General features: G+C 23.9%; 1 protein-coding gene across 7 annotated transcripts in view; it reads left to right on the top strand.

Moving 5' to 3' along the window:
* Positions 1-15,189, top strand: part of LOC129977637 (intermembrane lipid transfer protein Vps13-like) — a 123,223-nt gene that overhangs the window by 91,528 nt on the left and 16,506 nt on the right. For 6 of the 7 annotated variants that reach the window (XM_056090576.1, XM_056090575.1, XM_056090579.1 and 3 more), the window contains 14 exons: positions 685-771; positions 1,764-1,826; positions 2,685-2,723; positions 6,384-6,512; positions 6,698-6,831; positions 8,029-8,155; positions 8,630-8,752; positions 10,136-10,248; positions 10,336-10,498; positions 11,240-11,374; positions 11,547-11,628; positions 12,533-12,602; positions 12,710-12,815; positions 13,680-13,799. In XM_056090576.1, coding sequence (XP_055946551.1) covers positions 685-771; positions 1,764-1,826; positions 2,685-2,723; positions 6,384-6,512; positions 6,698-6,831; positions 8,029-8,155; positions 8,630-8,752; positions 10,136-10,248; positions 10,336-10,498; positions 11,240-11,374; positions 11,547-11,628; positions 12,533-12,602; positions 12,710-12,815; positions 13,680-13,799 — 1,491 coding nt within the window. The remainder of the gene's footprint in view (positions 1-684; positions 772-1,763; positions 1,827-2,684; positions 2,724-6,383; positions 6,513-6,697; positions 6,832-8,028; positions 8,156-8,629; positions 8,753-10,135; positions 10,249-10,335; positions 10,499-11,239; positions 11,375-11,546; positions 11,629-12,532; positions 12,603-12,709; positions 12,816-13,679; positions 13,800-15,189) is intronic. The other variant, XM_056090577.1, reaches the window with a different exon arrangement.

Raw genomic sequence — 15,189 nt, 5'->3', positions numbered from 1 at the left:
AAGAATTAGAAATATCCAAGATTCAACTTAATTTCTTATCAAAATATTTAAAAAATAAATCAAAAGTTTTATCAAAAATTATAGGAGATGATTAAGATTCTGGTAATGCTATCCATAAGTAGGCTTTTTATAAGGAATTTTCTTTAAATAATAATATTGAATTTGTAAATCGTGAACAAGAAACACATATTACAGAATATTTGGTGGTAGAGAAGTAAATAAATAAATTTAAAAAAAAAACAATATAGTAGAGAATTTCCAAATCATGTAAGAACTTGCATATGGCTATAGTTATATGGTGGCTATTAGTAAAGGCACTTATCTCAAAAACCTACTTTGGATTTTTTTAGTTTTATCTTGATAATTGCGATATGAACATAACAAAAGTCTTTAACTCATTAACAAGTATTGTAATACTAAACAAGAAAGTAATGATGTATTCGAATACAAAAGAAAAGAAAATATTTGAGTTAAATTTATCTCTTGCATTTTTATATCTAAAATATGTAATTTAATGATCCTAAAATTTCCTTACATTTCGTCTTGTTTTTTACTTTTTTTATTTTATTTATATATTTATTTTTGTTTAAAGTTTCAATAAGAGTGAGAACCTGCTTAAATCATCAAGCTTTTTTATGTTTGAAATTTCTGTGTTAAAGATGTTTTTATGTTTGAATCTTATAGATAGGAGTGCAAATAAAACTTAGTCAAGCTGGATTGACAAAGATGATTATTTTTACACCTTATTATCTTCTTGTGAATAATTGTGATGTAAGTTGTTAGAAATATTTGTTTTGTATTAATATTTAATAGTTATTTTAATTATAACTTAGTCTTAGTTAATATGTAATAAATGTGAAATGTTTTTATAATTTATATGCATTAAAATTAAGTGTTCAAAATGAAACAGTGTGATTTTTATCATAGTTTATTTTATTGTTATTCAATAATGTTTTCATAATGTTCAATTTTGTTTCATAATGTTTCAATAATGTTCAATTCTAGAATATATAGTGAAATATATAATTCTGAAAATATATAGTGCAATTCTAATGCTTGGCAAATACTATCTTTTTCATTCTTTTTAAGAAGTTACAATTTAATATATGTACCAGCTTTTAAAATAATTGTAGTAAACATTAAATAAAGTAGATCTTGGAATATAACTTTACATTAATAATTAGACACTCATAATGTCAAAATTGTATAAGTCCACTTTCTTTTTTGTGATTTTTTTAATAGCTGAAATGATAAAACATCAAATTGATATTAATTTTCACATTGTAAAAACTTTAAAAAAATTAAATGTCATTGATAAATAAAAATCATAACAGCCATCTATCTGAATATTCAGGTTGTACATGTTCTAAAAATAACTAATTTTTTAAATTCATGTCTATTAGGAGTGCTTTTCAGAATATTTTACATCTTTTTTTTTAAATAAAAATATGAACAGTATAATAGTAAGAATAGTCAAACCTCAAGTCAAATATTTTGTATCTTTTCTTTCAATTCAATTAATTCATGCCAAGCAATAAAAAGTAAACAGACATTTTATTGACTGTATCAAATGAGGTATTAATGTCTTAATTTATGACATAAAATATGGACATTAAATAATTTTAGTATTCATTATATATTCTAGAGCATATATAATGTTATTATTTATATACGTGATAGATTTGATCTGATTTTTATGAGTGTTACTTAAAAAAAAAAAAAAAATTCTCATTGTTTGCTTAATTTCTCCCTTCCCTTTCTAGAAAGAAATAGAAGTTATGGAAATAAATTCTTCAGAGGAATGGATAAAAATACCTAGTAATGAGGTACATATTTCTTGCTTTTCAAAGTTTTGGTTTAATTAGAAAATATTATATATCTGATGTGGCTGCCATGGTTTTATATATTTTATACATTTAAAGATTATACATTAGAGCATGTATGAAATTAGTTTATTAGATTTTTATATTAAAACCTAAAATTGAGATTATTTGCAAGATACAATATATTGAATAGTAAAATAATGATACTAGATTATTTTAAATGTATGATTTTAAAATCTTCTTTCTTTAAGACTATTTAAACATATTGTTATCTTCATTCTTTACAGCAAATTTTAATCATAAGCAGAAAATTATGCTACAATCTAACGAAAACATGATCATTTGTAGAAAACTTGAAAATTAGAAAGTTTTTGCAAGAGATTTTATGTGGATTTTACTTTAAATTCCTGTAGATCTTGCTTTAATGCCTAAACTTTTTATTTATTGCTTAAAGTAATGGATATTAAAGGTAATTTAGTTGAAGAAAGGATTTAAAATGTTAATTGGAAAAGATACATATTCCTGCTTTTTATCTATTCTTATTAATGTTATATGAATAATCTAAATGTAATTTCATTGTTATTAAAAGCAAAATTTAACAATACAAAATGCAAATAACAATACAAAATTGTTATTTTGTATTGTTTTATTAATTTGTGTTCTCTTATATTAATTTTGTAAGTTTATTTGACATTTCTTAATATTTTCTTTAAAAAATGAAATTAGTTTTTTTCTAATGCTTTGTAAAATACCTAATTACTTTTTTTAATATTGTTTTATAGAAAATTCAGCTTAAACATATCTTTCCTGATAGGTTTTTAATATGTTAGTAAAATAAAATGCAATGCTTTTAACCAACAGGGGTTATCAGCAGACTCTTCAACTGAAACAGCAGAGAATGTATGTAAAGATAATTTTTATTATGATTGCATTGATTGATTTTGGCGAAGTTTTAGCCATAGCGCGCTTTCTAACAAGCTTTCTTACTAGATGCTTTTTAGAACACATTTTAACATTTTTGAAAACTAAATAGCATGAATACTTTAAAAAAAAAAAACTGTCAAGATTGTGCCTTTAATTGTAGCAGTTATTGATTCTATAATTTTGCTCATAAAATTTAATTGTCTTTTTCTTTTATTGAAAATTTGTATATGACTCATTTTTTGTAAATTTTTATGTCAATTTTAATCAGTTTAATAATTTTAGGAAATTTATTAATTATTTTTTACTCTGTTATCTCAAAATTAAAGTGGGATGTATAAAAAATGGATCAGTTTCTGCTGCAGCACTCAGTAATTTAATGAAGAAACATGCAAGTGTTGTATATATGCAGCATGTTCAATTTTGTACTGCTTTGCTAACTAAATGAAAAAAATTGCTTCATATCTTTTCATGAAGTTTTAGACTTTTCTGTAATAAAACTTTTTTTTTTTTGCTCTTTTTTATTATAATATTGAAATAAAAACAATATTAAGAGTTGTTTTTTTATAAGGTTTTTTCTTTGTTTTTTATGTGTAATTTTTTGCTCACGAATGCTGGCAAAATCGGACAAGGATGAACTAATTTTGTAGTTTTTGTCAGATTTTTACAATTACACATTTGAATTTCTTTTTGTATTGTGCAAGAGCTAATTGAACAAAAATAACCAGCATGATTTTTGTTTAAAATATGAAAGTTATTGAAAATTTCACAAATTCCAGTCAATTACATTATTAATTTATGTCTTTCTAGTCATGTCCATGATTTTGTCTTATGAATGAATTTATCTTTACTAATAATGACAAAAAATGTGTATGTGCATGTGTGTATGTATTGACTTTCTATAGGCTAGATCATGAACTTAACATTACTAAATTTTTCACTTATATATACATTGGAGGATGAGAACAAAACGTTTGGTGGGATTTTTTTAGAATTTCAATTAAAATTAAGTGAGATTTTGGCATTTTTTTTTTTCCCGTAAATAACTTTGGAAAATATTTTTGCATAAAAATGATTTTTACAGCTTTTAATTTTCCAAAAAATTCTTTTCAAGAATATTAATTTAATGTTTGTAAAATCCTTTATTCTACATTTAATTAACTTTTAAATGCATTTATAAGTACATTTTACAGCAGTATTTTTATGTTATGAATGAACCCCAAATCATTTTTATTGGTGCTTCTAATATTTCATCCTGATTTTTTTTTCTTCCATTGTTAACAATCAAGCTATGAAAATTTGACTTATTGTTCCAAATTGTATGAGGTTTTGTTTAAAGCATGCTTTTAATAAAACCTTAGGATATTGCAACATTTGCAGCTAATATTTAATTTCAAATGTAAGCAATTATTAACTTTTCAGGAAAATACATTTTCTTAAGCACTTTTGCTTTATTGCTTTTTTTAGCATAATGTTTTGATTCCTCACTAAAATATTCAGTTTTTTTTTTTTTTTTTTTTTTAAATTTTGAGTTATAGAAATTACCATCTAATAATCCTCTGATATTCTGTATTAATTCAAAACTTCAATGTCAATTTTTTTCCCTTATCTTTTTAACAAACATACTTCAACACGTAATTTGATTTTTTAAAGTCATATCACTTCTGATTCGGAACTAAATGTCAGATTTTGGATGAAAAGAATAAAAAAAATTGAAAAATGTGTATCACAATGAATGGTAAAAGATTTCTTAAATATTACAAGTTTTATAACTACCAAAATTTTTTAAAATATTTTTTTAAATTTTTTCTTTTATATTGTTAGTGGATAACTTAGTCTTTAAAAAGCCTTTAAGACTAAGTTATTCACAAAAAGATTTAATTGAAATTTTATGTTAACCAATATTTTGGCAAAGCAGCTTATCAGCAAATTTAACTAGTTGAATTATAAAAATGATCTGATTAAGATAATGCCTTAAAGACATTTGCATAATAAGCAGTGTGATGTATTTGAATGCATTCATCAAAAGTTTTTTTCTGTATTTCAGAGGTGCCCCCCCCCCAATTATTTAAATATGTTTTTTGCATGTGTTAAAAATTTAAAATATTCCATTAAATGATGTAATGTTGGTCCCTAACATAGTATCATTTTTGGTACTATCTCATAATATGTATAAACTGTACATAATATTTCTTTATGTTGTTCTTGTGCTATTTTCTGCTCCAATTTTTAATAGATTAATAAAAAATAATAAATGTGGAAACTTTTGTGTTTGAATATTTTTAATTAATGGAAAGATTTCTATGTTTCATTACATTACATGTAATTTTGAGAAATTTATCAACATGTATTACATGATGACTATAATTAATGAGTAGTGAATTTGCATTAGTTACAATACTAATTATTTGATACTTGTAGTTCAGCTTTAGGAACATTTTTAAATCTAAAAACTTTATAATTATAAAAAAAAAATGTAAATATATTTTAACAGTGGAATATATATATAAAAAAATATTTTTATAGTTATTATTTAATAATTATTATTTTCTTATTCTTATTAGCTTGTGAAAATTTATAGTAAAACAAGAATCGTTTTTGTGTGTGTGTGTGGATGTGTTCATTCTTTCTTATTTGTATGAACAAAATACAGTATTTGAATTGGCTCTTATGATTGCTGGAAGTTATTTTTGTGACATTAAAGTATTATCCTTGATTCCATTCTATATATCTACATAGCTCTTATGACAAGTTTATTGATACTTACAGCATTACATTATTTTTCATGAAATAATTTTAAAATGATTTAAATAGCAGGGATATTGAATCTGTTGTGTTTGGTAAACAGAAATGGAATAATTTAAGATTAAAAGTTAATACATTTTTAGTTAATTTTTTAAAGAAACTCTCAATTAAAAAATCTGCAAGTATTTGTTTTTTCTACTGACTGAACAATAAAATAATATGCCAATTTTTTTTAGCATTATTTTATTTTTATATTATTTGCATACTATTAAAGATGTTTTCTTTTATGCCATTACTAGTTTTGATATTAATATTTTTATTTATTATAATTTTGTTGAAAATCTCAAGAGTTATTCATTTTATGAACTTTCATTGCTTAATTTTGATTTCTTATTTATTCTTCCTTATTTAAAGATCATTACAAATTTGCATGTTAAATACCAATTTTTCAAAAATAATATTAAATTTTGTAGATCAAAATTTTAGTTAACCATCCTAATTTTTTTATTTTATATTTCTCTTTTATTACATGTGTGTATGTGTTATATCTCAAAACATTCTTAAAGTGGCTGAAATGGCCAGTCACAATAATCCCTGTTTATACGGCTTAATTCTGTGGCAACGGGGTGGTTGGCTTTAATTTATTTTTTTTGAAAAAAAGTGACAGAAATGGAAGGTTTTTAGATTATAAATTAATATTTTTTAATTATTAAGCAAATTATCAATTAAAAAATCTATGCTTTGGGTATTTATTCCTTTTTAATGTTGTATAAACACTTCTGTTTATACCACATTGAAATGGAATTTTTTTTATTAATTTAAATATTTTTTGTGATGGATGCATTTCTTCAATCAAATTTTAGTGTATAATTTATTGCTTTTATAATCATACAGTGCAGTCGATTTTGGCCAAAAGATACAAATAAAGCTCAGATGGTTGCCCGATATGTTGGTGAATCTCAGCAAACTTTGCCTTTCTCATTTAAAGAAGTGCATCGTACTCTCATGAGTCTCAAGACCAAAGTAATAAAATGTTATTCAAATTTAATATGTTTTTGACACATTTACTTAAATTTTACTATGCACTAATTTAAAAAAATGCTCATGCAATTCAAATATACATATATAATGTATCTTTGTACTAACGTCATCAAATAAATTTTTATACATTATGAGCTTTGAATTATTCTTTCTGTTATTGTATTTAGGATGGTGGAATAATGGTAGATTGCCAGATTGCTCAGTCGTCTGTCATAATTACATTTGAAGATTATGTTACTGGACATTCTGCTGCCCTCTTAGTTAACAACTTGGAAAACACCCCTTTAAGTTTTCATCAAAGGTTTGAAAAAAAATAACTTTGTATTAACAATATACACTATTTGCATTTATTATAAAAATAAGTGAATAATGCATTTAGAATATAATTCAGTGTATATTTATAATTTATCTTTATTTTGTATCATGTAAAATTGAAAATATTCAATTCCCCCCCCCACATAATTATAAACAGCAGGGTTTTTGTGGATTAAACAATATTTTAAAAAGGTTTTTTTAATCACAATATAAGAAGGAAACATTTTTTTTCCATATAGCATTTAAAGCATCTTTAAAGTTAAAGCATATAGTAAATATAAATTTTCTATATTAAGTATAATAATAAATATTCGAATGGTAACTTTTTGAAAGATCAAAAACTTACTATGAAAAGGAAATTTAATAAAATTTTTAAATTACATATTATTTATTTATTATTTAATTGGACTTCCTTTGGCCTCAGTCATTACTTTGTCTTTGAATTATGCCATCAACCAATTTCTGTATTGTCTCTTGTTTGATATTATGTTCCTCAACTTCAATCATCTAAAAAAAACATTATTATTTTTTTCAAGAAGCAGTTTGTAATAGAAAAATCTGTAGTAATGTGTGCTTTGGGTTATTATTTTTTTTTTTATCTTATTCTGTTTTATGATGCATGTTTATAAAAAAATACATCTTCTCTTTGGGTACTGTTGATAACCCTGAATTCTTGATTCAGCTATGAACTGTAAACTTTCACTTTCACGTCTTCTATAATTTCTACCAATGGTAAATCATTTTTCATCTAGGTTTGTCTCATAATTGTGCAGTCTTCCTTTACACTTATTTCCAGTTTGCTTACTTGCAAATCTATATGAGGAAAAAAAAAATACATTTCACTTAAAGAATAGATTTCCCACATCTCAATTATTGAGACATTAAGCCATATTGCAGCGATTTCTTTTTATCCTAAGATAATATGATAAATGATCCAGAAAAAATCTTGGGCTATACTAGCTATTAAAAATTGCATTTCATTATATTCGTAAAAAATGTATATATTTTAGGCATAATATAAAAGTGTAATCTTCTTACTATAGGCATTTATTAACATGTAATATGCAAGTAATATTAAGTCAGATTATCTTGATCCCAAGTACTTTTTATGTTAAAAACAAAATTATATCTGTTAAATTTTTTCTATTTATACATTTATTTATTAAAAAATTATTGTTTTTAGTAATGTATGTGATGAAATTAAACTTGCTCCTGGATCATGTATTTTGTATGCTTGGCAAAGTCCTCTTGAAAAGCGATTGCTATGTTGGCAGTGTGAAGAGACCTCTGGTGAACATGATTTAGTGAAGGTAAAAGTCATTTTTTTGCATAACTCTAATTTCTACTGTTGAAATTGGCGTTTTTCATTCTAAAGATATATTTTTAAAATTACTATTACAGTTATTTTGAATTAGTTTTGATATATTTAGCAGTTTGGAGATGATATTAACACAGCAATAAACTGCAATTTTAAAATTATTTATTTATCTTAAGAATGATTGAAAACTTAATCTTTAAAAAGATTTCTGCATACTTTCAACATGAAACCTTTTTAAAATATTTATTATTTTTTAAAGACATTTCTGTTTAAAATAATTTTAGGTGATAGATATTTTTAAGAAAATATTTGGTAGAATTGTAGGAGGAATATTTTGAGAACTGCAGGACTAACCTGTAATTTTAGGAGATAGATATTTTTAAGAAAATATTTGGTAGAACTGTATTATTAACTTCAACAGGCTTTGTCTGAATTTTATAGTTCTTTACTTAACACTTTTTTATAGGATGGAATTGGAGAAGCTACTCTCAAAGAGAATTTAAAAGTCTATTGGGTGTCATTTTTAGATGGTATGCAGAGAGTTTTAATGTTCACTGATGACCTTGCTCTTGCTACTGCTGCTCTAGAAGTAAGAAATAAAAGGAGGAAAAAGTCATTATTTGGATATTTATATTGGAAATACTACATAAAATCAAACGGGGAAATTTTTGAAAACTTCATTTATTTTGTTGAAGATTTTAAAGGAGATTTAAAGACCTGATTTAATTATTTTTGTTATAAATTTTAAAGCTCTCAAAATTTAGACAAAAAAAAAGTCTTTAAGATTTTTCATTTTTGTATTTCTGATTACTTTTGCATGGATACTTATTTAAATTGTTTTTCTTTATTTCTTTACTTTTTTTACAATAATATATTTTTGGCTTATCCATTTTTTTTATTTACTTACTTACCCATTTACTTATTTTCATCAATGCATAAAAACAGTTTTTTTTAAGATAATTTTATACCTTTTTAAACACATTTTAAGTTGAAAATTACTAAACTCATTTTGTGCATTAACATGGACAAAATGAGTCCCATTAAAATTTTAGGGACAAAAATTTCTTTGAATTATCAGCTTGATTAAAAATCTATAGTTAGTTTGTGCAGAGATAATTTTGCAGCCAAATTTCCAAAAAATATTTTGCTATATGATGAAAGAACAGCTATTTATATGTTTATATACAGCAGTTCAAATTTAGATGGATAAAATAGATGTAGAATTTGTCTTATTTGTTCTTTACATTTTTAATTTGAAAATATAAAGGCCTGTGTCTGTTGAGAAAATATATAACATAATTAATATTTTTATCCTTATATCTTCTCATTTCTGCAGAAACAGAAAAGAAGAAAAAAAAAAAAAAAAAAAATTGGGAAAATAAATGTTCTGCTAAAGAGGAAATAAGAATAGGTGGTAGATGCAGTTTTATTAACTATAAAACTATGTCTAGAAAATCTATCATAACATTTACAAACTGAGAAAAATAATGTAATATTGTTTTAGATTTAATTGTATATTTTTTACATTTAGTTTATAATATTGATATTTCCGCATTCTGTTTGTTTTTGTTTATTTAATTATTATTGTGACTGGTATTACTTTAAATATTTAGATGTACTTAAATTTTTTAATTTTAAAATTTGGTGAAGAAAATCATATCTAGCTCAAAAACATCGAAAACCGAATATTAAAAGCAGAAAAATCAGAATTTTCTTATTCAAATTGTTTTTGTGTCATTTTAAAAACTTACTAACTTGAATTTATATGTCAGTTAAGCAGCTTCTATTTTCATATATAATATGAATTAAATCATTTGCAAGTCAAAAATATTTACGTTGTTAAAAGTGATGATACAGTCTCATAATTTCTGTTTTGCCTCTTTTTTCCCTTGTTAAATGCTGACTTATATTTAATACATTATATTCTGTTATAATGAAGATTATTTATTTTTATTCGTAACTTGCTTAACAGGCTGGAGAGTTGGAATGCATAGAACAAGAAATTACTGTTTCACTTCAAGGGGTTGGAATATCTTTGGTAAACAATGATACAAAGGCTGAAATAATGTACATGGGTATGACAAGGTACTAACTTCTATTTCAAAAACATTTCACTTGCCATTTCTGCAGGCTGTTCTATAAATATATAAATGAAATATTAAAATTTTACAGTACTGGTGTAATATGGGAAGGTAGAAAAAAGAAAAGCAAGCGTTACAAACCTTTAAGTGTAAAAGAAGTAGAAATTATTGAAATTGCCTATCAAAGATATCACAATGAAGTAAAAGTTGGCAAGAGAACAAAGCCAATTGTTCAACTTGAAGGTAGATTGGAGGTCTGTATATATATATATTTTTAATCTAATAAAATAATTTCTATTAAAAAATTGTTGTAAAGTGTGTATTAAGTATTTCTATTATGTATGCAAGATTTATTATTTATGTGTTTATTGTTTGTTTTTTCATTGAATTAAAAGTATTCTATATTATATTTATATAATATTCTTATTTTTTGTTGTATTTGAGGAAATATTTTTTTCTCTATTAGATTTTCTTTTCAGATAAAATATTTGATTCATTATCCAAATTAGAAATTAATAGATTTTTGTTCATACATGAGATATTTCATCTATTGTATTTCACCTTTAGCTACATAATTAATCTAAAGCTTTTTAATTAAATAAGCCCATTAAAAAATGAATGTTTTTTTTTATCATCATTTACCACTTGAAAGAAACTTTATATTTTTTACTATGAATCACTGAATATAAGATTAAAAAATGAATTTGCATGATTACCAAATACTATCTCAAAATGAAAGTTTATGCAGTAGTTTTTGTATGAAGTAAGTATATTAAAATGAAATTCAAATATAGAAAATCATTTATTACACTTCCCTTCAAATTTTACGTTGTTAAAAGTGATGATACAGTCTCATAATTTCTGTCGCCCTTTAAATTGAATAATTACACACATTTAGTAGCTGGAAAAAAAGACACCAGTATTTTGAGTAACACAGTTTAATTTAATTATTTTTTTAATATCTCAATATACTATTTAATCATTTTAATTTATAGATTGATTTTGAGAATATGATTATGCTGAAGCCTCTAGTTAGATGTCTTCGAAGAACATATGTTTATGGTCTTTGGCTGCAGTACAAAACATCTCCCCATCAACTTCAAATCCATGCACGTATAAATAGGCTTCAGGTATTTATAAAATTATGCATGTTCAGTTTATTCAGCTCTTTCATTTTATCCTTGTGTTTTCTAGAAATGTATGTCTTCGGCATAAAAGTTATATTACTTAACTCATGTGGACTTAATACTTTCCTAAAATATTTACTTTTCTTATAGTTTAGGCATTTTTTTAATTCTTTAGATTGATAATCAGTTGATGGACTGTGTTTTCCCAGTAGTTTTCGCTCCAGTAGCTCCTCCTAAGTCGGTTGCGGCAGAAACAGGTATTTTTTTTTTAATGCAAATTCATCCTAAAAGTAAATTGCATTCATGTATTCATTAAATATCAAATTTAAATTATTGTATGTCACAGAAATATTGGCATAATTTGGATTAAAGAAAACATGTTTGGAGATTTTAGATTTGTAATCAATAACTTTCAAGAACTTTTTATTGTTGTAAAACGAAGTAGCATGGTTCTTTGGTGTGGTTCTATGGTTTCTTAAATTTTATATATAATATCCTGTAATAACAATGAAAAAATATTATATTCTTGATGGAAGTAGAGGGGAAGGATTAACCACCCTTCCAATTCATGATTAAAAAGTAATTTTTATCACGGTTTTTATGGCTATTTTTATTGGAAAAGAATAAAACTGTAAACTTGTTTTTATGCATTCAACTGAAAAAAAAAATGTAATTATTTGCTTAACATATGCACTTTCTTAACAGTTGTGCACATCTGATATTTATTTCTAAGTAATATTATAATGGGAAAAAAATCATTAAATGCTAAGACTGAAGACAATAGCTTCATTTTTCTTCATTCATAGACCCAATTTTCCTTTGAAGAATTATGTGCAAGAAACTAAAAGTGTGCTGTAATGCGTTAATTGCAGCTAATTAATTCTAATGTTTCTCAGTTTTTTCTCAAACAATTCTTACTGTTGCTGGAGTTATATGCCAATTTGTCAGTAAATTATATGAAATTTTTTCTGGCTATTTCATTAAAAATCATTTCATAATAAAAAAAAAAAATAATTTAATATACAAATATATTCATTAGTGAAACTTGAAAATTTGCTATTACTTTAAGTTTATTTAGTTTGTACTAATTACTGTTTCTGCTAAATTTATGTAGTAATCCATATTGTTTACTATGATATTAACTGAAAATTTATATTACAGAGCCCAAGCCTTTTACTGAATTGAGTGTAATGCTTCGTAAAGCAGAACACAGTGCTGTTCCTCAATTTAAGTAAATTCATTTTCATTCATTAAGAATTTGAATTTATGAATTATTTCTTATTCTTATTATATAATGTAAATATATAACAATCTTTTGAACTTTAAAATATTTTGCAGGTATTGCAAGATATTGATACAAGAGTTTCATATTAAATTAGATCAAGGTTTCATAAATTCTATTCTTCTGTTTTTTACTGCTGATGAAGCCTCAGAAATTGATCATGTAAGAAGTCTTTTAGCTTTGATAATAATATTTACTTTAATAATTTATTTCTTTGTAAATTCTTTTATAAAGGAAATACTTATTTTTCTCCTCCAAAATAATCCAATTAGTTGTTTATAATTTTGTTTAAATTTAGATTTGTTTTCATATTTTTAATGTTTATTCAACAAGCATTTTTCCCTATTATTTCTCCTAATTTGAAACATTTGAAAGTAGCACAAGTACAAAAATTAGTGTGATAATAATCTATATACATATTTGATTTTTGATTTATAAAAACTGTTTAATTGAATAACTGTTTTAATTGAATTTTTATTATTATAATGTTACAGATTTGCATTATTTGGGAAACAATAATTAGTTGATTTTAAACTAACAGTTAATGAAAACTGAATTTTAATAAAATTATGGGTGTTAGACTGCTCCTAAAACATTTAACTTGATTTGGATCTTTTCACTTTTTATTTTACGAAGTATAGCAAAAGAATTGTATTTGTCTAAAAACTCAAACTCGAGATTTTGATAAATTTTATGTTTTAGCCTTTCTTAATTTAAAGACAGAACACTCATTTTTCAGCCATTAATGGTGAAACAAGATTTTATTGAAATAATTTTTTTATAATTAATTTAATTGTAAGAAATGTAGTTAAATGCAGATGGTCACCTCTCTTCCTAAAATGTTAATTCCTACTTAATGTTATTGTTTTTACTAAGCAATTTCGAATTTGTAAACTTTGAGCTGAAATTCATTTTATGGCTATTAAAAATATCAGAACTTGAGATGCTTATATAAAATGCAAACTTGAGATAGTATTCTTTGTTACAATAACATGAATGAATTACTAATCTCTTTTATTTCATTAGGTCAAAATATTAGCTATTGATAAAGCATCAGCTTTGTCTTCTTTAAAAGACGTTGCTGCTGTGTATTCATCTCAGGAGAAACAACTCTACTTTGATAATCTGCATTTTTCACCTTTAAAGGTATATAATTTTGTACTTTTAAGGTATTATAATAATCTGATAATTTTTCATCTTTGCTTTTTTTTTTCTGTACTGTAGTAATATGAACTCCCGATTTTCTACAGTTGTTAATCTTGAAATATTATAGAAAATACTTTAATAATCCAATATTTTAATACACACACATACAAAAGACTGATTCTTTGTAAATAAACCAATAATTTGTAAATACAGAAAGTTCGTTTTTTAAACATAATTACAAGGATAGGTTCTATATTTTAAAATTTAATTTTCCATAATAAAAAATTAAATTTTAAAATTTAAATTTTAATTTCATGTTAATTTGTGTCCTTTTTTTAGTATCTTTTAGGATTTTTTATGGAATTATTTTACTCACATTTGTTTCGTTACTTACATCCATGAATAATATGGAATTGTTTCTATATAAAAATGGCATTGTTTTGGGATGCATGCTATATTTGGCAGAAAGGGAATCCTCCTTGATCAGAGGCCTACCTATGCAAAATAACATCCTGAACAAATACAAAAAAAAAAAAAAAAAAAAAAAAACGAAGCTTTTCCAGTATTTTATACTCCAATCCTTATACCCCCCCCCCTCCTTAAAAAAACATGTTATGCCAGGTTAAGAGTTTGAAGTTAGGCTAAATAATTATATAAAAATTTGAACTAATGTGGTCTAAAAGTTGGCCAATGCTTCTTAATTATTTAAACAGATTAATTAAACTATTTATAAAAAATATGAGCAATATAGTAGTTATAAAGGCAGTCATTAACAAAAATATAATAAAATGTGTAAAATTATATTTTAAAATATAATCACAATATGATTCTTGGGGCTTCATGAAAGGAGCAAGCAAGAGATGTAAACTCCTAATTTCAAGAAATATTTTATAAAAATTCTAGGTATGATTTGTGACATAGTTTCACTTTCTGGAGTTTGAATTAAATGTATTTCATTGTTTCGTTAAACCTTTTAATCATAAAATGGAAATTTAAAAAATATATATTAATTATTTTTTTAAAACAAGAATTTTACTTTTCTCCCTCTGATTTCCCTTATTTTTGTTATTACATTTTTTATATGATATTCTATTAAGAATGTATAAATTATTTAGGACATTTTCATAACTTCTGAACCTGTAGGCATTTTTTTATTATGCGTGCATACTATTTGACACTGAATAATTAACCAAACAATTCCTCTCAGTTTTATATTCTCATTAAACTCTAAAACAGACATAAATTTCAAAAAAATTAAAAATATTTTAATTTATTAAAGCTTAGTATTGAATTTTTAGTTTTATTTTTTAACTGCAGTATATAAAATCATTGACTTCATTTTATTTCAAAGTAGTGTGCTTGATTTTTAAAATATATAAACATTTAAGTT

The sequence above is a fragment of the Argiope bruennichi genome, chromosome 1, assembly GCF_947563725.1.
Source record: "Argiope bruennichi chromosome 1, qqArgBrue1.1, whole genome shotgun sequence".
Lineage (NCBI taxonomy): Eukaryota > Metazoa > Arthropoda > Arachnida > Araneae > Araneidae > Argiope > Argiope bruennichi.
This window is presented reverse-complemented; position numbering and strand designations above follow the sequence as displayed.